Source organism: Crocuta crocuta, unplaced genomic scaffold (genome assembly GCF_008692635.1).
Source record: "Crocuta crocuta isolate KB4526 unplaced genomic scaffold, BGI_CrCroc_1.0 scaffold516, whole genome shotgun sequence".
NCBI lineage: Eukaryota > Metazoa > Chordata > Mammalia > Carnivora > Hyaenidae > Crocuta > Crocuta crocuta.
This window is the reverse complement of record NW_027529538.1, coordinates 701,376-724,484: the sequence shown is the minus strand read 5'-3', so window position 1 is coordinate 724,484 and position 23,109 is coordinate 701,376. Positions and strand designations below refer to the sequence as shown.

General features: G+C 41.6%; 1 protein-coding gene across 3 annotated transcripts in view; it reads right to left on the bottom strand.

Moving 5' to 3' along the window:
• Positions 1-3,825: 3,825 nt before the first annotated feature.
• The window catches only part of DAW1 (dynein assembly factor with WD repeats 1), a 32,391-nt gene continuing 13,107 nt past the window's right edge, over positions 3,826-23,109 (bottom strand). The window contains exons 6-12 of one of the 3 annotated variants that reach the window (XM_077761334.1): positions 19,112-19,219; positions 16,827-16,933; positions 15,813-15,915; positions 14,644-14,758; positions 7,694-7,770; positions 5,348-5,510; positions 3,826-4,026 (exon numbers count right to left, since the gene is read on the bottom strand). In XM_077761334.1, the coding sequence (XP_077617460.1) occupies positions 3,992-4,026; positions 5,348-5,510; positions 7,694-7,770; positions 14,644-14,758; positions 15,813-15,915; positions 16,827-16,933; positions 19,112-19,219 (708 nt within the window). In that variant the 3' untranslated portion in view covers positions 3,826-3,991. Of the gene's footprint in view, positions 4,027-5,347; positions 5,511-7,693; positions 7,771-13,352; positions 14,025-14,643; positions 14,759-15,812; positions 15,916-16,826; positions 16,934-19,111; positions 19,220-23,109 lie in introns of those variants that run through there. The other 2 variants (XM_077761335.1, XR_013334457.1) reach the window with 2 other exon arrangements.

Here is a 23,109-nt window from a genome sequence, read left to right as displayed (position 1 = left end):
ATAACTGCAGCAGAGGGCAGACAGGAGATAATCCACTTGCAACTTGAAAGATTTCTGATGTGTTTTTAAATTGCAATGTAAAAGTTGTATGTATAAAAAGCACCGTTTCGTTCAAAAAGCATTTATTTGGTCTCTGAATCAGGCATTATGCTAAATCATGAACTACTGCAGTTTTAGATAGGAGTTGTTAGAAAAGATATTTCATTTTTATGAGAATGATTCACTTTCATAAAACCCTATACTAAATCTCAATATATGAAGATGGATTCGACATTAATCATTTATACTGATGATCGTCTCACATCTCAGCACCTCTGTCCAAGAGAGAAATCTCAAAAGGACAATGATCCCAGGGCTCTTAAATTTTAATTGATAAAATTTGAGTTATATTTTTCCCCAGGATAGCTATAATACATTAAAGTGAGTTATATTTCAACTATCACTTCTGAGTAAATAATGCTATGTTCTTTCCTGAGAAATGTGCTTACATATCAAATATAGTTTTTTTAAGATGACTGCTAAGTTATCAATTATAAGAACAATAGAAAATATTTATCATGCTTGCCAGATATTCCCAATCCTCAAAACAAGAATGATTACTACCACCATTTTTTAACTGAGGAAACTGAGGCAGCATGGTGGGGTAATGGTCCAACAATTAAGTCCAGGCAGGGGTGCCTGGGTGGCTCAGTTGGTTGAGTGTCCAACTTTTGATTTTGACTCAGGTCATGATCTCATGGTTGTGAGATTGAGCCCCGCGTCGGGCTCCAAGTTGCGTGTGGAGCCTGCTTGGGATTCTGTCTCTCCCGTCTCTCGCTTCCTCTCCCCCCTCAAAATAAATAAATAAGCATTAAAAAAAGAAGAAGAAGAAGAAGAAGAAGAAGAGGGGCACCTGGGTGGCTCAGTCGGTTGAGTGTCCGACTTCGGCTCAGGTCATGATCTCACGGTTCATGGGTTCGAGCCCCACATTGGGTTCTGTGATGACAGCTAGCTCAGAGCCTGGAGACTGCTTCACATTCTGTGTCCCCTTCTCTCTCTGACCCTCCCCTGCTCACACTGTCTCTCTCTCTCTCTCAGAAATAAATTTTAAAAAGAAAAGAAGAAGAGGAGGAATATATGTCCAGGCAATTTGGCTCCAGAGTCTACACACACTTCACTGACTCTCTACAATACTCCAGATAAAAATAAAGTGAGCATATTATCACTTCTCTTATGATCTTAAGTATTGAAACATTTATTTTTTAAGTAGCTTTAAAAATACTACTGGAAAAGTAAAACTTGCAGTTATAGAATAAGTCACAAAGATGAAAAGTACAGCATAAGGAATATAGTAAATACCATTGTAATAACATGTGGTGACAGTTGGTGAGGACACTTCTTGGGGTGGGCACTGAGTAATGTATAGAATTGTGGAATCGCTATGCTGTTCATCTCAAAGTTAACATAATATTGAATGTCAAATATACTTCAATAATAAAAAATGCTACTGGAAACCTTGATAAATATTCTATGAAGAAAGATTTTCTCAACACATACAAATTAGAGGAAGCTTTTCTGACCAAGGACTTCCTACAGCTAAATAGGTCAGTGATACATAGAATGATCTCCATGATCATACACTGGCTCTTTCTATTGAATGATGTAACAAAATAGTATGGAGACCTTCCCTAAAGCCATCAGAGTCAACAAAAGAGCCAAGATCAGCTTCTCTTTCTTGGTTTCATAAGTAGTAGCTAAGTGTTGGCTCAGGTTTTCCTAAACCAAGCTCCCTCTGGCTTCACCATCTCTGAAGGTCCTCCTTCCAGAAGCTGCACTGGAGTTTTGTTTATGTTGTGGTGCTTTTGTTTTATTTTTCGTCTTGGGTTCTAGACATCCATAGATGATCTGAGGGGTAATTCTTAGCCCAAACCTTCCCACAGATACATCTGATGCTCTTCTCCCATAATTGGTCATTTAAGCACAGAGTCTAATGGATGTGATGTCTTTGGTAGATTATTTAACTTGAGTGTGACTGACCTTCCTCATTTTCAGATCAGGACTGCTCAGAAACAGCTGGCTGGAGGGTTGCACAGATGATCTGCGTGAAGTGGGTGGCCGGTGTCTGGGAGGCGACATGCGCTCAGCCACACTGATCACTCTTGTTATTATTAAGAAAATGACTCCATTAGACTCTCATGTGTTCTCTTGCTCTGGATTCAGGCATCAGTAGTTTTATCTTGTGCTTTATCTTTTAGCGATAATTTTTAATATGCACTAAGTACTTTTACATAGAAAACCTTTTAAAAAACAGTTTTCAGCATTTCAGCAGGAATCATGTTGGTGTTTGATGATTTTCCCTGGTATCCCAAATGTTTTCCATCCAGATTTTTATATTCATTCGTCTGAAATGTCTTTCCTGTTTAATTTTTTTTTTTTTGGAGAAAATCCTGCCCATATTTTTTACATCCACTATGAACTCTATTCATATTTGCTATTAAGTGATATCCATTTTGCTTTCCTTGTATGCTACCCTAATTTGATTCAGTGTAAGTAGGCAACTTCTTTTCTGGGGGGACAAGGTAGAGATATGCTTTTGAATATGAGGGAGGATTAAGTTTCCATTCCAATTTTGCCTCTCATTCTTAACTGCACAAAGTAAAATCATGAAATCAGTAATAAAATGTCTAGTCAAATTCCAAACATACATGTCCTCCTAAAAATGTGGGAATGCAAACTGGTGCAGCCACGATGCAGGATGGACTTTCCTCAGATAATTAAAAATAGAATTAGCATATGATTCAGTAATTCCACTTCTGGATAGTTCCCAAAGAAAATGAAAACACTAACTAGAAAAGATATATGCACCCCATGTTCACTGCAACATTATGTACAATAACCAAGATACGGAAACAACCTCAATGTCCACTGATGTATGAATGGACTAAAAAATGTGATATATAAATACAATGGTATAATACTCAGATATGGAAAAGAAGGAAATCTTGCCATTTGCAACAAAATAGATGGACCTTGAGGGCATTTGCTAAGTGAAGTAAGTCAGACAGGGAAAAACAAATACGGTACGATGTCACTCAGTGTGGGATCTTAAAACAAAACCAAAACGGATAGCAAACAAGCAAAAAAACCACTGAACTCATAGACACAGGGAAGAGATTGGTGGTTTATGGTTTCCAAGGCAGGGCACTGGGGAATGGGCAAAATTGGTAATGGCTGTCAAAATGTACAAACTTCCAGTTAAAAATCAGTAAGCCCTGAACATGTAATGTACAACATGGTGACAACAGTCAATAATACTGTATTGTATATTTGAAAGTTCCTAAGACTGGGGCACCTGGGTGGCTCAGTCAGTTAAACGTCTGACTTTGGCTCAGGTCATGATCTCACGGTTCATGGGTTCAAGCCCCACGTCGGGCTCTGTGCTGACAGTGCAGAGCCTGGAGCCTGTTTTGGATTCTATGTGTGTGTGTGTCTCTCTCTGCATCTCCCCTACTCACGCTCTGTCTCTGTCTCTCTCAAAAATAAATAAACATTAAAAAATTGAAAGAAAGTTGCTAAGACAGTAGATCTTAAAAGTTCTCATCATAAGAGATGCATACATCATACATATAGATGTATAATTCACTAAAAACTGCTTGAAAAACTTTATTCAACAGCTATAATAATAGCCTTCGAAGTAGAATCTGGGAGACACACCGAGAAATCACTGTGATTTCCTTTATCACTATCATGATGCTACTAAAAATAAAAACAGAACTGAAATGATTAGTGACATTGACCAAACATTGTGCTCCTATTATTTCCATTAAATAATATCAAGAAATGATATGAATTTATTAGTTTTAATGGTCATATCTGTGAAGCTAAGGATCGTATATAGTTGACTTGTGGAAAAAGAGAAAATGTGAAATATCAAAATGGCTTGCTTGACATCGTGAAGCTCTATCTTCATCTCCATCGCCAGCAAGTTTGCTCATCAACTGACTGTGTTCCGTCAGCGCCATATCCTGCACGTATTATCCTTGCTACCTAATAAAACAAATTTCACAAAGTCATTTTCCCTTATTTTAGTCACTAACTCTCTCAGTCATTTCTTAAAGAGCTCAGAAATATAAGTGCCAACACCAAACAAGGCATAGATGATGTTCCTTCCCTAAAGTCTTTAGGATTTTCTGTGCTTGAGGGAAGAGGTTCCACACAGCGGTCTAACACAAGCTACGTGGGTGCGAAAAGGCAAGTCCTCTGACAAAGCAGCCTCCTTCTTCCTTTCTTGGCAACAGCTTCCAGTATTAGCATCCTGTGCCCCTATCATTGCCTCCCACCTCTCTCTTCATCATGGGGAAGTATTTGAGGTTGTGCTCATAATAAAATATATGGGTTATTATGGCAATTTCCTAAGAGTCGCTATATTTTAATGATGCTAGCAAAGGATAAACTTCAGAAAGTAATCCATAATTTTAGAAATTATCCACTATCAAATAGAAAGAGGAGGGCTTTGGGGCCAAAAAGGGAGATTGGTCTCAGCAACCCTGAAGTTTTTTGATTTGGAAGCTACTTAATCAGCCAATAGATCAAGTAACTGTGTGCATTCAACATTTAACTTATTAGACTAGTTAAGCAATTTTTAAATTGCTCAGCACAATAAGAATCATGGAGAGCTAGGCAGATTTGGTCTTTTGTGACCCCTTAGGGCATCCCTGTCCCACGCTGCTATGGCACCCTACTCCCTTCCAGGACCTTCTCCAGGGCCACTGCACTGACACGACACCATATTCCTATCCTGTCCACAATCAAAGTTAACCTACTCAATCCAGTTCTTATAAAACCTTTCTCATGTAATTAATTCACAATATACTGTTAATGGTTGAAAAATCTCAATATGTGTTCTCTTCCCCCAAATATTAATGGGTTAACAGGGGGCATCCAAGGAGAAAACAACTAAAACAACGTAGCTCAGAGAATAAATCTCTCATGGGTTATAAGTCCAACTGTGTGGAACTCAGCTCCTCACCTATTTTAATTACTAATACTTACTGACAGCAAACAAATATTAACCATTCAATGGACAATGCCTGAGGAGATGTGGTAATCAGTAAGGCAGGCCACTGAAGTCTTACTTTGTCAAGAGCAACTAAAATTCAGAATTCACAAAGCCTTATAGTCAGAGCTCACCACCGTGGTACCCCAGTGCACCAAAAATTAAATCGTGGATGTAGGAAGGATGGACATGAGCCAGGGACCCTGGAAGAGGGATAGGGGATAGCGGTAAAATCCTTTTGGTTTTCAGCTTAGAAGCTCTAATAGCCAATTTCAAAGAAAAACCGAGCCTCTGTGTTTCTCTTTCCCATACCTGTAATGATTATGTTGCCTTCATAGTTGAAAGCACATGAAAAGATCTCATCAGTATGCCCTTCAAGAACCTGGAGGCACTGACCAGTCTGAGCATCCCAGATTCTCGCTGTTTTATCAGCGCTGCCAGTTAGAAGACGATTCCCTTGGGGGTTGAAAGAAATCTACAAGACAGGAAGGGAAAATGATCACAGGTTTGTATAATTTGATTCCCAATATATTTTTCATCAGCACAAAAGGGACATTACTAAGCACCTGTCATCTTTCTAGCCTGACATTTATTCTTACATAAAATAGTTCCTTCCTGATGGGAAAAATCATTGCAGGGATTAATACATGAAAAGTAAAATCTAGACAGAAGAAATTAACTGGCTAACCCCCCCCCCATCTCGCCCCGCAACAGCTCTAAGGATAAAGACCAAAGGTCCAATCTAATTTGAGTATTCCCTACCTAGACTCTTTCCAAAGTCTCTCCATGCAAACAAAGACAGCCCTGGTGTGGATGAGAACACAGTCAGGCTCCTTCAAACCCAACCCTCCATGTCATCCCTATAACCCAACTTTCTGTGACCAAAAGCATGTAGATCCTCCTTCAATCTGGCCACAGCACGAGTGAATGTCATGCCTACAGGTGGGGACTTTCATTCTCCTGCCACTCAAAGCAAAGCACACTGCATAAGGCTGTGCTGAGTGCTTCCGATGTACCAAGCTTTGTCAGATGGTATCTGAGCAGCTGTGAAAGGAAATGGTTAGTTCACTGTTCCTTCGGGCACCATGCTTCTAAGACTCTCTAAAGCATCATAACACAATGATGTGGGTCATATCCTCTATGACTCAGTTTGATGAGGGCAAGACTCAAGGCCATGGGCTTTTGTTTGTTTGTTTGTTTGTTTATTTGTTTTGTCCTTATGTCTCCAGTACAATGGATAGCACAGTGGAAGCTCTCAAAAAACATTTGTGGAGGGGCACCTTGGGGGCTCAGTTGGTTAAGCATCAGACCCTTGATTAGGGCTCAGGTCATGATCTCACTGTTCATTAAGTTTGAGCTCACATTGGGCTATGTGCTGCCAGTGGGGAGCCTGCTTGGGATTCTCTCCCTCTCTCTCTCTCTCTCTCTCTCTCTCTCTCTCTCAAAATATATAAGCCTAAAATGCGATAATACAGAGTTTGAAAACTCTTTATATTCATACATACACAAAAATATGTGCACTTGTTGAGTGGGACACATCATACATGTCATTAGACCAGCCACTCAGAAACAGTCTGGGCTCTCTTCCCAGGCTGTCTCTCTTCCTGCCAATCCCAGCCTACAGAGATGTGCTCTGCACAATCTCAGAGACCAACCCTGAAGGATAGGAGCTCATGAGCTCCTGACCACCAGCAGCAGGTACAGGGATGGAGGAGGGTGGCAGGGGTTGGTGGAAAGCACAGCAGGGGACAGTTACAGGGTCTAGGGGCACCCTTCCAAGACCGGAAGCCATCAAACTGATACTTTAAAAGGAAGGAGCAAATATGATCTCAGGTACAAGACCAAAGAACGGGGCTGAACTGGGCGGGAGTGGAGAGTCCTCACACCAGGTCTTTCCAAAATTTTCAGAGGACACGGCTAAACTTCAGGTCACTGATTGGAAGTCTTTGCTCTGTTAATCAGCTGTGGGAGAAGCTTATACAAAATACTAAGCTACAGCTTTGAAGTTTCAAAATTGGTCATTTTAAACTCTGTTAAGTATTGGGGCGCCTGGGTGGCTCAGTGGCTAAGCATCTGGACTTTGGTTCAGGTCATGATCTCGCTGTCTATGGGTTCAAGCTCTGTGTGTCGGGCTCTGTGCTGACAGCTCAGAGCCTGGAGCCTGCTTTGGATTCTGTGTCTCACTCTCTCTCCTCCCCTCCCCCACTCACCCTCTGTCTCTTTCACTCAAAAATAAATAAGTCTTTAAAAAAACTAAACTGTGAGGTATTAAATATTTCCAGAAAACACTTTCTTAACTGCATCTAATTCACAGAACACTTGATGCTTGCTGTACAGCAGGTTAATTTGCATAATATACACTTGTGTGTCTGCCGAGACCAGGAAAAGTACTTCATAAGTTTCTTAAATAGCTTTAGCAAGTATCTTCAGATAACTCAGTCTTTTGCTGATGGCTGAGAAAAATCTGTCTTAGACTCTTTTAAAGGTTTTAGGAATCATTTATTGTTTTGAGTTTGAGGTCACACTTAAAAACACAGTTTTTAGGTAACTGATTTCCAGAAAGAGTGAGATAACTGGGCAAACCTTAGCACCAACAGACCACTAAGCATGCAATTGTTTTTAACTAAATAAACTACTCCAGATGAGAAAGCAACTCACCTTTGAAATTTCGCCTTCATGGCCTTCCAGTTTGGTAATGCATTTTCTTGTGGCTGCACTGAAAACTCTTGCTGTTCCTTTTTGGAAGAGTGAGGATACGGATAAATTCATCTGCAATACAGAACTTTGAACCCCGTGCTTTGGATTATGTAAATATCTATCCCTCTGACATACAGGCTCCGTGTGTTTGTCTTCCTGCCCGTGGCAAGAGCCACCACCTCAAACTGTCCATGCAAGCTGCTGCCATTGCGGGAGAAGAGGGGGAAGGCTGTGTCAAAAGCCCTGAGCTTTTGATGGGTTCCAAGGTAGAAAAGGGGGGAAAGAATCAAGAAAGAAGAAGATTTTAAGGGGAAAAGGGAGAATCAAAACAAGTTTTGAGAAGTTGGTGATGAAATAAGCAGCCAGACCAGCATCACACACCAAAAAGAGTATAAGGGTACAGAGGGTTCAAGAGGCCTCTTGAAAAGGAACAATAGCCACTACTTGCTAGACAAAGAATAGGCACTAGGGATGCCTTGCTACAGAAAGAGCTAGTAGAATGGTTTGTTCCCTGTTGTTCCTCAGTGCCCAGAAGTGCCAGCCTCCCAGTAGACACTCTAACTGGATGGATAGATGGATGGATGGATGGATGGATGGATGGATGGATGGATGGATGGATGCATAGATGGGTGGATGGATGGATGGGTGAGTGGATGCGTGGGTAGATGGATGGATGAATGGGTGGGTGGAAGGAAGGAAGGAAAGAAGGAAGGAAGGGGTGTATATATTTCCTTAGAATTAAGGAATGGAGGAGTTAAACAAGTATAGAAGGAGAAAAACAGCAGTAGTAAAATTGTCAGAAAAAAAGTTAAAATTTATCTAGCCAGGTGTTATTGTAATTATAAATTTACATAAAATTAGTACAGTTAAAACATTACATAGGGGAAAAATTAGCAAAGATAAGGAATTTTGGTTACTTAATTTTCATCCAGAGAAGAAGAAAATACCTTAGTAAATTTTGTACTTGCCCTCTGACAATGTCAGCTTCAGGAAGAAGTAGATGAAAATTGCTATTTTACAATTAATAGGACTAAAAATATAAAACTTGCTACTGAGACATTTCAAAAGCCTTAAAGTGACCGTGTTTTAAGAATGTGTTAATACAAAAAAAGCGAATATCCTGCATAGAGTCATTCTCTAAATTTCTCAAAAACATAGTTAAACTCAGGGAAGACAGAAATAATATAGCCTGAAACTATGTTTTTAAAAAAGATAGAAGGATGAATAGGACACCGAAAAACAATTCAGTCTTGAGAGCAATTCCAATGAGGAAGAAAAGGTGATATATACAAACAGATGTAGCTGCACAGGTAACTAACCCTGTTGAATGGATCCAATTTTAAGAAGGGAATGAGGAGAAAGAACCAAAGGTATGTAAACAAGATTTCCTAAACATCAAGACTTCTTAGAAGGTACAAAATGGGAAGAGGTTCACAAAATACACCAAAAGAGAAGAAAAAGATTTATTTTTTGAAGTAATGTTTTGTTGAACAAGAAAAGAATAGACTCACTGCTAGGGGACTCAACAGGTGGTAGAGGAAACAAAGGGAGAAGAATTGAACTTGCAGTTCATTCTTACCCATTCCTCAGCATCCTAATCTGCAGACCTCGCTTATTTCTGCCACCCTAGTGCTGACAAACTCCTAACATGCTTCGTAATCTAACATTCTCTATAATTTAACATTCTGTATAATCTCACATTCTCTATATTCTAACATTCTATGTAAAACACACGTATGGCATTCTTCCTTGTCTCTTTCTCTGCAATATAGCTCCGTGAGGGAAGGGATTCCTCTCTCTTCTGTTCATTGCTCTATCCCCATCTTCCTAAAACAATTCCCGGCACAAAGTAGGTACTCGCTCTACTTGTGTTGAATGGATTTTTTTTTATATAAGTGAGAATGATATTTAAAACGAAAAGGATCGATTAATTACAGTTAAGGGATGATTTTAAAAAGCCAGACTCTGTGAGAAGATGAAAAAGAAAATGGTTACTTTGAAAATTAGAATTCTCAAAATTCAGGGTATTTATAATTCCAGGGTATGGAAAGAACTTTATGTATGATCAAAGGATCACTTTTGAAAAGTCCTGGTGAGTAAGAGAATAAGCATTCAAATGTAATTTTGAAAAGGGAGACAAAGGTGGAATAAAGACTATGTAATTAAAATGAATCACTGGCAAAATTCTACAAGTGATTATGACACAAAGGACATGTGACTACTTAACAGTATGTTAGTCACAAGGAGCAAATGCAGGAAAGCTAAGAACAAATCATTCCCCAAAAAAGCATTCCGTCTTTGCTAGAATTCCTTAAATGGCTGTTGAGAAGTTTACAAGGACAGGATAGAGTCACATGGAGTCACTAAGAAAATTGGACATAATAAACCATCATGTGTGATTATCAAAGGGATGACTTGACACAGTGGAGGCTTCTGTGTGTTGACATGGTGATGACACAATCATAGTACCGCATGATACGCATTCGTAGGAGCATGACACAGATATATGTTGTATGTGGCCATCACAGATATGACGCTGACATAGTATAGCACAATGTATGGTTGTCAAGGAGATGAAAACACATAGTGTAGCATCACACCTGCCACCAAACAGATAATGGGGACACTAGGTAGAGTCATCTGTGGAATACAGGAAGATGGCACATACACAGTGTAGCAACATAGGGGGTCAACAGAGGGTACAGATATATTGCAGCATCATATATGGTGGTCACCAGTATCATCACACTAAGAGATGATGCAAAATAGTGTAGTGCTCCCCATGGTTATCAAGGAGATGGTATAAACAGAATATAGGATATACAGCATATATCCCTGACAGGTTGTCAAAGACCTGAATAATGGCATAGCATTATGTATTTATTGACACATTCAGTAGTAATTGCATACCATGACACATACTTAAGACAGGATACACAGTGTGGCATCATATGTTTTTGTCAAGGATATGATGCAGGTGTCATGAAGCATCATTCATTGTCTTCAGGGAGTTTACCCATAGTATAGCATCGTCCATGGCTTTCAGGAGGTGGCGATGTCACAATGTGACATCATATGCAGTAGGTTACAAGATGATACAGACATAGAGCAGCATGATTATCAAAGACATGATACAGACACATCATACTGGGGGATTTGCAAGGAGAGAAGTCTTCAAGCAGAAGACACAAACATGCCGTGTGTCGTACATGGTGTTATTGGGCCAAACTGTGTTCCCCACAAAACTTGAATGTTGAATTCCTAACCCACTGTGTCCAGAAGTTGGCTTACTTGGAGATCGGATCTTTTAATTAAAAAAAATTTTTTTTAAATGTTTATTTTTGAGACAGACAGAGTGTGAGCAGGGGAGGGATAGAGAGAGAAGGACACAAAGAATCCGAAGCAGGTTCCAGGCTCTGAACTGTCAGCACAGAGCCCAATGCGGGGCTCAAACCCACAAACAGTGAGACCATGACCGGAGCCAAAGTCGGATGCTTAACCAGTTGAGCCACCCAGGCACCCCAGAATTGGGTCTTTAAAGGAGAAATGAGGTTAACATGAGGTCCTTAGAGTGGGCCCTAACCCAATACAGCTGGTGCCCTTGTAAGATAAAGAGACTAGGACACAGACATGTGCAGAGGGAAGGCCATATGAAGACACAGGGAAAACACTGCCTTCTGCAGGCCTCAGGAGAAACCAATGCTGCCAGCACCTTGATCTCGAACCTGTAGCTTCCAGAATTGTGAGAAAAGAAATTTCTGTCTTTTAAGCCACTCAGGCTGTTGTACTCTGTTACGGCAGCCCTGGAAACTAATATATAGATGCCAAAGAGATAATGCAGGTACAGGATACCATCATGTGTGCTTGCACAGACACAGTGCAGCATCATGCATGGTTGACAAGATGACACAGGTGTCTCACAGCATTGTACGTGATTGTCAGATTACTTATAATAGAGCATCATGCATAATTAGTCAAAAAGTCTGCAAACAGAGTGTATAGCTTCATTCATTGTCAAAGACATGATGAGACACAGTAGTGTTTCATACATGGTCGCCACCTTGGTTGTCAGGGAAATGATGCAAATATAGTGTGGCGTCATACATTATTAGAGAGTGTAGTGTCATATGTGGTCATCAGAGTGATGATACAGACACAATTTGTGCCATACGTGGATATAACAGACTTGCCACAGACATATTGTAATGTCACAGGTGCTTCTCAGGGACATGAGACACATATATTCCAACATCATAAATAATAGTCAGGAAAATAACACAGAAATACTGTATCACCATACTGGTTTCCAAATGACACGGACATAGTATGGCGTCATACATGATTATCATGAACATGATACAGAAATAGCTTAGTCACATGCTATAGCATGTTACAAGGTTGTTAAAGGGATGATATAGGAATAATAGAGCATCACACATACTTATACAGGGGGTTTCACATAATGTAGCCTGGTTTTCCAGGATATGATGCATATATTATGTAGCATTGTACATGGTCATCAAGGAATCTCTCATAGTATAGAGATTATACATGATTATCAAGAAAATGATGTAGGCATAATATAGCTTTATATGTTGCTGTGGAGAACATGATACAGACATAGTATAACATCATACATGTTTTTAAGGAGATAACACAGAAAGAGCACAGCATCTTACCTGATGTTCAGGGGGATCATGTAGTTATAAGGATATGATACACAGGGTAACAGCATATATGGTTGTTGGGGGATGATGCAATCAGAGTATGGCATCATTAATGGAGGTCAGTGAACACTTTGGCATCACATAACATTATTAATTGTTGACACAGACAGTGTAACATCATACAAGCCTACACTGAGATGACACATAGCACTCAAGGAGATGACACAAAAGGTATAACGTGATAAAAAGATTTTGAAAACACAATCCAGACATAATGTAGAATCATGTCATTTTGTAAGTGAGGTGAAGGAGACAGAGCAGACCTTGAAGATGTGTTTGCCAAGGTGATGAGGTTGAAATATTACAGCATCACACAGAAATTTCTAGGAAATGGTGAAGTAGAGTATCAGACATGGTCATAAGTGATTAGATAAAGATACAGTGTAGTATCATACACGATTTTAAAGAGAATGACAAGGACTGTAAATCAAAACATAGCAACCATGTATATGATACGGACATAATATAGCATTATACATGGTCATTAGAGGGATAATGTAGACTTATATAGCTCCATTCATGGTCATCAGGCAGATGATATAGACATAGTATACCATTATATTTGGTCTGCAGGGAGATGATAGTTCAGCATCATACTTGGCTACTAAGGTAATGTGTCTCATGGGATAGCATTGCATATAGTGGCCAAGGAGATTAAGTAGACTTTGTATAGCACCACACAAGCTTGTCAAGGAGATGATGCAGTTAGAGTGCATTATCCAGTGTGGTTTTTAAATGATAACAAAGTCACAGTGTAACTTAAAACATAATCCTCAGGTATATGGTGCAGACACAATGTCACATCATATGTGGTTATTAAAGGAATGATGTAGACTCGGTGCGGTTGCATACATGGTCATCAGCTGGACAACACAGGCGTGGTGTAGCATTACCTGCAGTCTTCAGGAAGATGACACACGGTGTAGCATCATACTTCACTGTCAAAGTGATGGCTCATAGAAGAGCGTCACACTTGGTTGTGTGATGTCATGAGATGACATCGACTTAGCACAGCGTCACACATGCTTGCCGAGATGATGATGCGGAGGTATCATCACATGAGGCTGTCAAGGATGTCATGTAGACATCATGACAGGGTTGCCAGCAAGTGATGCAGAAGGTGTGTAGTCTCTTACATCTTGTCAGGAATACATAGTTATGAGGATGACCCGTTGTTTAGTATAAAAAATTACCACCCAAGGCATAGTATATACATAATGCAGTAATCCAGATGGTTGTCAGTGAGATGGTACAGACATCACATGGCATTATATGTGGCCTTCAATGAGATATCAAAGACATATTTAACATCATGTATGTTTGTCAGCGAGGTGAGTTCATGGTAATCATACATGGTTATCAAGGAGATGATGCTGCTATAGTAAACCTCATGTGCAGCCATCAAGGAGATGATGTAGGTAGAGCGTAATATCATACATGATCTTTAAGAAAATGTGAGTCTAGTGTGTTATCATGCATGGTCATCAGGAGGAGATGATGATACACAATGTAGCATCCTACTTGGTAACCCAGAGCTGGAGTAGATATACCATAGAACTTGTGTCCTGGAGGGATAAGATAGACATAATAGTAAACATGGTCAAGAGGAAAGTGACATAGCTATATTGTAGCCTCACATGTGGTCCACAATGAATTGAGGCACACCTAGGGTACCACCAGCCTATGGTTATCAGTAAGATGATGCAGATATAGTGTAGAATCATACATGGTAAGCGAGCAGATGATGTATATATAGCATAGTATCATGTGTTCATCACAACGACATGCTATACACAGTGGGGCAGCACATGTGGATAAAGGAGACAATACAGACTTATTATAGTTCCCTGGATGGTGGTCAAGTTGATGAGGTCAACACAGTATAGCATAATGCATGACTATGGAGATGATCCAGAATATTCCGTTATATATAGTTATCAAGGAGATGTGAAGACCTAGTATAACGTCAGATGCGGTTTTCAAGGAGGTGACGCAGACACTATGACGTGGTTACCAAAACTGTGATACAGACATAGTGTAGTGACCAACATCACAGAGATAAGGCAGACGTGATTTCTATCATAGCTGGTCATCAGGTAGATGACCTATAGTACAAAATTATACCTGTTTGTCAAACAAAGCATAAATCCCCCCATAAACTAAAAGTATGAACCGCTGACCCACCATCAGCTGAAGCAGTTGCAATAAGTTTTCCAGTGTAATCAAAACAGCTGTCTAGTATTTCATCATCATGGCCTGTTAATGTTGCCACACATTTTCCATTTGCAGCGTCCCACAGCTACAATTAAAAAAAAAAAAAAGACGACTATGATGACTTCCTGTCTTGAAGTGCAAAACTAGCAAGTACTAGACCTTATGAGATGCTTACGGCTGGCTAAATAACTGGACCAAGATCATGTGTAACATTTTCACGTTTTCTGCTAATTTTACCTGGATTCGTGACCAAGAGACCGCAGCCAACTATCTAACAAGACACACTTTGGACAAAGAGGCAATCAGAGACAGACATTTAGAATGGGAAATGCAAATCTGCCACTATACTAGGTTATATCTCAAAGTGCCTGCTTCACTGATTGGAGTGGAAGTGCCCTCTTCTCATAAGAAGGTCATCAAATGATTAGTAGCTTCTTCTAAAACTGTAATGTTAGAAAATGAAAAGTACACTAAGATTATAATACGTTGGATGTGTAATCAAATAATAATTCCAGAGCATAAGCTCTTAGCAAACGGAAGTTAAAAACAGTCAGACACTGTGTTGAGCCTCGATGAGATTGCCTATAACCAAGTTTAACTGATGAACAAAGAGATGAAAGAAAAATAACATGCCTTTTATTTTTTTAAATAAGATCTTATAATGATTAACACTGTCTGATATGATTCAATTAACATTGTTTTACTACATCCATAATTTCTCTAAACTCGGGAGATCAGAAACTTAACATTTAAAAATACCAATCACCGGGGCGCCTGGGTGGCTTAGTCGGTTAAGCGTCCGACTTTCGCTTAGGTCATGATCTCGCGGTTCGTGGGTTCGAGCCCCGCGTCGGGCTCTGTGCTGACTGCCAGCTCAGAGCCTGGAGCCTGTTTCAGTCTGTGACTCCCTCTCTCTCTGACCCTCCCCTGCTCACGCTGTCTCTCTCTCTCTCCTAGAAATAAATAAAACATTTAAAATAAAAAAATAAAAAATAAAAATAAAAATACCAATCACCATTTATAAATGAATATCTTCATTTTACAGTAACTTTGACATTTGTTAAGGTCGCAGTCAGTGTCTGATACAGTAAAAAACATGCACAGAAGGACTGTAAAGCAAAGGTGTTTCTTGAGCTCACCATGCAGGTTTTGTCCATAGAGCCGGTTAATATGAGGGAGCAATCCCAGCTGAATAAAGCGCTGCTGATCTCAGCATAGTGTCCAATTAGGGTATACACCTTCCTGCAGAATGGAAAGGATGCACACTGCTGAAAGATGCTTCATGCCAGGATATGTGCACGAATAATGATGTCTAGCCCCTGGGTGTCAGAATCAAAACTTTGGTTTTTACAAAATAACATCTGTGATGACAAAACAGCGATGGCTTTACTTTACTCTTTACAAAAAGAGTCAACTAGGCTGCTAATCCCATTTCAGCAAAAAATATACTGAAATTTTAAGCACTCAAAGGTCACAACATTACTTAAGACAAGACTTCAGAAAGCCATGGGTGAAAAATAACAAAGGTCGTCTGAGATTCTGGAAGTACTCTTATACCGGATGAGCGGACCTGGGTGGTTCAGAAACTCCCATCAAATGTCTGGAGGGCCCTTCCTTCTCTCTCTTTTCTTGTTGCATCCATCTTGATTGCTACCCCTGATAATTTCCCCCCCTTATCAAGATGCAGACAAGTCCAAGAAAGAGCCTTACAACACAAATAGTCTAATTTAGTTAACGTCTTAGCAACTAGAACCAAAAATAATTAGGAAGGAAATTAAAGTTCTTGGACTAAATTAAATTTGGGAAATTAGCCATGATTTTATTTACTCCTGATATCCATGCCTATCGTAATGACAAGCCATTGAAATTGGATTACATAGTATACAGAATAAGTAATAGCCATACACTCAGGCTACTGTTAACATTCTCCTTTTATGTTGCTGTGTGGCATTATTTCCCCAGAATTCTAAGAAAGCACACAGTTTGTATGGATCAGAAATACCAGTAAATAATGAATTAATTTATTTTCGGTGTGTCCTATTCCTATAGAATCCAAAGCAGACTTAATAAATGTAAGAGTAAACTAATGAACAGCAAAGATTGTCTTCTTAGTCCTCTGATTCAGATTTTAAAATTCTCAAAAGACAGGATACCTTCCAGTTTCAGCTTCCCACACTGCAACTGTGTGATCAAAAGACCCTGTGATGATTCTGTTTCCCGAGGTGTTAAAGGACAAAGAGATGATTTCAGCCAAATGTCCCTAGAGAGAGAATGGACATCGTCATGCATACCTATGGAAAAACACTCCCTACAAATGCACAGTCTGCTAGTTGATAAGAAAATGCTAGAAAAGGCAAAACTCTATAGGTAGAAAAGAGATTAGCAGTTGGCTGAGGGGTAGGAACAGGGAGAGATTGCAAATGGGCACAGGTTTCTTTCTGGGGAACTGTTTGAAAACTTGAGCTTGGGGAAAGTCGCGCTTAACTAAATTTTACTAAAAGTTGACTTATACACTTAAATCAAGTCAATTTAACATAGTACAGCTATTTCTTTTTTTTTTTTTAATTTTTGTTTTTGTTTTGACAGGGCAGGAGCATGATTTGGGAAATCAGAGGTCTTTTTTCACATTGTCTTAGAAACACTTTTAAAAGGGCTGAGATGCAGGGCGCTTGCGTGGCTCAGTTAGTTATGGGTCTGACTCTAGATCTCGGCTTGGGTCATAATCTCATGGTTTGTGAAATTGAGCCCCACTTTGGGCTCTGTGCTGACAGCATGGAGTCTGCTTGGGATTGTCTCTCTACCTCTCTTTCAAGCTTTCTTGCGTGTTCTCTCTCTCTCCAAAAATAAACCTAAAATAATTATAAAAAATAAAAGGGCTGTATGCTTTATGGGTTAGCAATAGGTAATAGGCAAGTTTGTGAAATAAAGTCAATAATTGAAAAAAAAACAACAACAGGATATTCTTGGAGAGCCTGGGTGGCTCAGTCGGTTAAACGTCCAACTTTGGCTCAGGTCATGATCTTGCAGTTCAAGAGTTTGAGCCCCGCATCGGGCTCTGTGCTGACAGCTTGGAACCTGGAACCTGCTTTGAATTCTGTGTCTCCCTCTCTCTGCCTCTCCCCTGTATGCGCTCTCTCTCACTCTCTCAAAAATAGACCTTAAAAATTTTTAAAGGATATTCTTATTATGATTGCACATGAAATAGGTTAATAAATATCCGGCCTTTGGCCTGATTTCACTTGGTCACTGTCTACGGTTGATGCATCAAACATTCCGAGTCAGTGGGGAGAAGCCCCTCTCTGCAGCAGATTCTGCTTTGCCGTATATCCCTTGTTTCTCTAATTATTATAGCAAATTAACATATATTACTTTTTAAATAGCAGAAAGGTTCATTTACAAATCAAATTTCTGGCTGATCCCAAATGCCAAAACTTAAACGTAGTTGAACGCTAAAATCCCGAGCACACAGAACAAATGTGTTCTCTGGAGGCAGACGGGTGCAGGTGTGTAGGTGCGGCTGCTTCCTTTCGAGGACTGTCAGGACTGTACCTGAAAGAGGAGGTAATGCCGAGGCAGTGACCCACAGACATGATGAGAACGGAGACCCGAAGACCAAAAGAAGAATGCTTACACTAATCAGTGCTGGCACTTTAAGAAAATCCCTTGGCGCTAGAGAGAAGAGTGCTGCTTCTCTCTCCAGGCCATTTTGTAACTTTCTTGGAAAAAGCTCTCCTAGCAAAGGGTCCTGTTTTTAACGTCCTTTTATAATTTGAAGGGATAAGAATTGGGTTTCCCATCCAGCTGTTCCCACTGATCGGCACAGAGAATCGCCCTACTTTGTACGGTAGTGTGCGCTAGGCTGGGGAGAAGCACAGGGAGCAAGCAGGTCACAGGAAAGTGCTGGACGCCTAGTGGCGGGGGTCAGTGGCCACAGAGGCCCCTGTGGGGTTGGGTGCCCTTGTGCTATGGGCGGTGCCCTTCAGCCTTCTCCTCCTTCCACTTGCCCCTTGTCATTTCAGATTTTGTAAACAGGAGGCTTCTAAGACTGGGGGGTTGTGGAGGACAGAGTGAGCAATCAACTTCTGGCAAGTTCTCCAGTTCCGCCTCTTCCAGCAAGTACCAGCCTCCACCTACTTTGCTGTAAGCCAGATACATGGTGCTGGGTTTGAAGCTACGGTTGGTTTGGTTTACAGACTGAAGCCGGTCAAAATAAAGAGCCTGTGTGGCTTCCCCAGCTCTCTCTCCCATCAGTCTTTTGGAACAGCCAGCAAACCACTGGGACACTCTTTGCCTTACAGTCTGAAAACCAGTAATAATAAACATCAACAGAATAATGCAATAAAAACATCAACAGAAGCCAATTCAAATGGGAGGCTGATGCTAAAGGATGGCTAACGGGAATACACAGCTCCCGCAGCTGCCGGCATGAGGAACGTACTGTCAAAGTGAACACTTCCTCTCCGTTCTGAATGTCCCACAGTTTGGCCGTTGTGTCCATGCTTCCAGTGGCCACCAGTGTGCTTTGAGGGTTGAATGACAAACACACCTGAATTATAGGAAATGGAAGAGATTTTAGAAAGGTAAGAGTTTTAAACTGTTAATTGTGTACAGAAAAGCTTCAAGATGCAACCACCTTGGAGTCAGCCTAATTCTTTGTAAATCACGCGGTGCCATATCGGATCTGCGTTGCCTGCCTTCTGCAGGTTCAATCCTGAAGCGCTCTCCTCTTGCGAAGAAGCTGCTCGCCCTCCCACGTCACCCAGCTCGGGCTTGCAGGGGCACTGGGGACCCTCACCACTTCCAGACCACAGACGACGAGCAAGAACAAAAGCCAAACCATCTCCTTTGAGATTCCTGCTCTCTGGCTTCCGTCTTCCTTGTTGTTAACTTCATAGTCCTTTCAATCTTCACCCTCGCTCACCAAGGACTTTGGCTACTGGATTATAGTCTCAATTCTAAATCTTAGGCGGCCTTCCTGTGAGCCACCAATCCAGCACCCCAGACCCGCGACCCTGCACTCCCTGTCATAATCGCTCCATGGCCACACCCTGGACTTTGACATCACTTCCTCTGGAAAATTCACTACCAGTACATCAATTTCGAGTTGTGATTTCCCAGTAGATTTCCCAGAGATTTNACCCTCGCTCACCAAGGACTTTGGCTACTGGATTATAGTCTCAATTCTAAATCTTAGGCGGCCTTCCTGTGAGCCACCAATCCAGCACCCCAGACCCGCGACCCTGCACTCCCTGTCATAATCGCTCCATGGCCACACCCTGGACTTTGACATCACTTCCTCTGGAAAATTCACTACCAGTACATCAATTTCGAGTTGTGATTTCCCAGTACGTCCACTCTCTTCCTTATCAGGCCATCCCCAGGATGCCTTCCTTCTCATTCAGACCCTTGCCTTTGCCTCTTCCCTTATCCCCCCCCCCCCCAGCTGACACCCTGGGAGCATCACTCCTGCCGGGATCCTTGATACCTTCACCCCGTGTCTTTCCACAGCACCGACCGCAAGACTCCTAACAACCGTAGCGGGCTGCCGTCTCCTTCACTCACCCGCCCTCCGTCCTCCCTCAGCTTCGGAAAACTGCACAGCGGATCACTGGCATTGCTCTCCTGTGCCTTCTGTCCTCAGCTGTGTGCTCGGAGCCATCCCTGACGTGACCCTGCTTCTGCCTCAGCACCCTCTCCCTTTCCCCACTCTTGTCCCGGGTCTGTTCTCACCCCTCCTCCACAGATAACCTGGCCTCCTACCATTTCCCTGAAAAAGCCCATCTACGGGTGGGGGGGGGGAAGGGGACTCCCTCACCTGGGGCCTCTCTTCCTTTCCATGAGCCTCAGGTGCAGAGGGGTCCCTTCGCCCTGCTGAGACACACCCTTGCCTGCACTCCTAGGAAAGGCAGGCCCATTGAGTTTTCCCTCCCTCTGGACTAGGTCTCTCCTAGTGGCCTCGAAACGCCCCAGCTTTTCCCACATAAAAAACAAACCCTCCCTTGACTCTGTGTGCCCCCTTTTTAACTGCCTGTCTTCCTCTCACCACTAAATTCCTGATTGCCCGCCCCCCACTCTTCACCTCTGCTGGAGCCACTCTGGTTAAAGGGCCAATCCAATGGCCCTGTGGGTCGTCCCACTTAACCTCCATGCCGTCTGCAGGGCTGACTCCTTTGTTCTCCACATTTTCTTCCTTCTTGAGGGCTAGGACTCTGCTCTGCTTTCCTTCTCTTGCTTCCTGTCTGTTTTCTGTATCTCTTGGAGGATTCTTCTCATCTCCAGCTGCTCAAGATGCCACCCCACTTCTCCCCATACTCACCTTTCAGAAATTTCAATTGCTCAGCGGTCCCCACTGCCCCCCTGATACCAGTGACTCCCACACATAGCCATGTCTCCTGCCCAGACTTCGCCACTCCGTTCAGTCATCACACAGGCAGATTTGATCAATCAAAGACACAGGAGTCATAGGAACACAGAGCTGCTTTTCCGTTTATATGTAGAACCGGTGAATGGCCATTGTCTGAAATCAGGGAATCTCTCTAGGGCCCCTTGTTTCCTTCCTGTCTCGCATCTGCTTGGTGAACCAGTCCTACTCCTCTGCCTCAACCTGTCTCCCATCTTCCTCACCTGCCTCATGACAGGCCTCCATCATTGCTGCCTGGAAACAAGATGCTGACTGGCTCCTACTTATGATCGCACTGCACACTGCCAAAGGAATGATCTTACCGAAGAGTAAAAGTGACCACGCTGTTCCCAGAGGAAGAGTCCCAACACTACAGCATCGTCCACAGGGTGAAGCCTTAATTTCTTAGCACAGCATAGGGGTCAATAATAGGGGCCATGTCAATCACACTCACCACGTGATGTGGCTTTGAGTGCGTTGCACGTGTGCCAAGACACACCCTTAACCCCTGTGCCCTTAACCCAGGCAGTTGGTCAGCGCAAGGGACCCTCAGCCAGCACCCCTGCCCCCGAGCAGAAGGAGCTCCCCTCTGAGTGCCTCATGGCCACATTGGCATATTCTGTGCATATCATCCTGGGGTGAGGTTGGGAAGCGCTGCTCTGGCCACACAGTGTCACCTGAGTTCGAAAGCACCCACCACTGTTGCACACCTCCTCTGGGCGTGTCACTCCCTCTTCCTGCAGTGCATGTGCAATGTCCTTCCTCAACACCCCCCTGCTGGGCACTTCCCTCTGTGACCACACCAAACTGTCCACCAACTTCTAGCACAGCCACAAAGCGCCTTTGAACTTAGTTATTGATGCCTCTACTCCCTCTGCTAATGTACAAAGTCCCTGCAGGACAATATCTATGTGTGATTCTATTTGGCATGCCAAACACAGAGACCCGGGCTCGACACGCAGTCAATAGTTAGTAAACATCTCCGGGATTGATGATGTTGACTATGAAAAATATCAGTGTTTTCTTAGTAACCATGTATTTAAAAAAAAAAAAAAAGAAAACTTTTTCAAAATTCCAAGGGAGTGTGAGAATGAGGATTATGTCTTTCTTGTGACTTTGGGCACATTACTTACTCTCTTGATGCCTCAGCATCTTCAGCATCTTCAACTGTAAAACGGGGAAATATCCAGCCCTTAGGGCTGTTACAAGGTACAACTAAGTTCACATATGTGAAGGGCTTAGGACAGTGCTTTGTTGCACAGAGAGTGCAATTAATGAGTCAGGTTATAGTTTTTCACTGCGTTATCCCCCGTGTCTAGCAAAGTATTAAACAGAGCATGAGCCCTTATTGGATGAATACACCATGAGTTTGAAAGATAAATATAAATAAATGTTAGTCTTAAAATAAGCAGCTTGTTTATTTTTAAAAGCTCTCTTTTGTTCCATAGGGTGCCAATTATCTCACTAATTGTTACAAGCTGAAACACAGAATTGGCCAAGGGCAAGGCTTCCCAATAGTGAAAGCTATTTAGAGTATCAAACTTTTTATGCAAATTTGAGTTCTAATGATATCTAGGAAACAATCAGCCTAAATATTGTCTGTGATATATAAAAAAAGATACTTTAAAAGCTATTTCAAGAATTTTATCCACCTCCATCAAGTCAGTCCTTCAAAAGCAAGTCAATGAAAAAGAAAACGTCAGGTTGGATACTAGACTTAAATGTTTATCATATTACACATCTAATTGGTCAATGCAGGATACAGGTTACTGAACAACATCTGCAAGGTATGAAAACTCGAATAGCTTGTAAATTACATGAATGCCACCATATAAAATAAATATAAACTAAAAACACTGGATAGAATTATAAAATTAATCATAAAGGTAGAACCACCACTTTTATAATGGACTCCTAAAAAGAAATAGCAAGGGTGTGTCAATGTAGGTCCATCAGTCGTAACAAAGGTACCAGTTTGGTGGGGGATGTTCATAAAGGGACATGCTTGGTTTCGGGAGGCCAGGAGGGAATATATG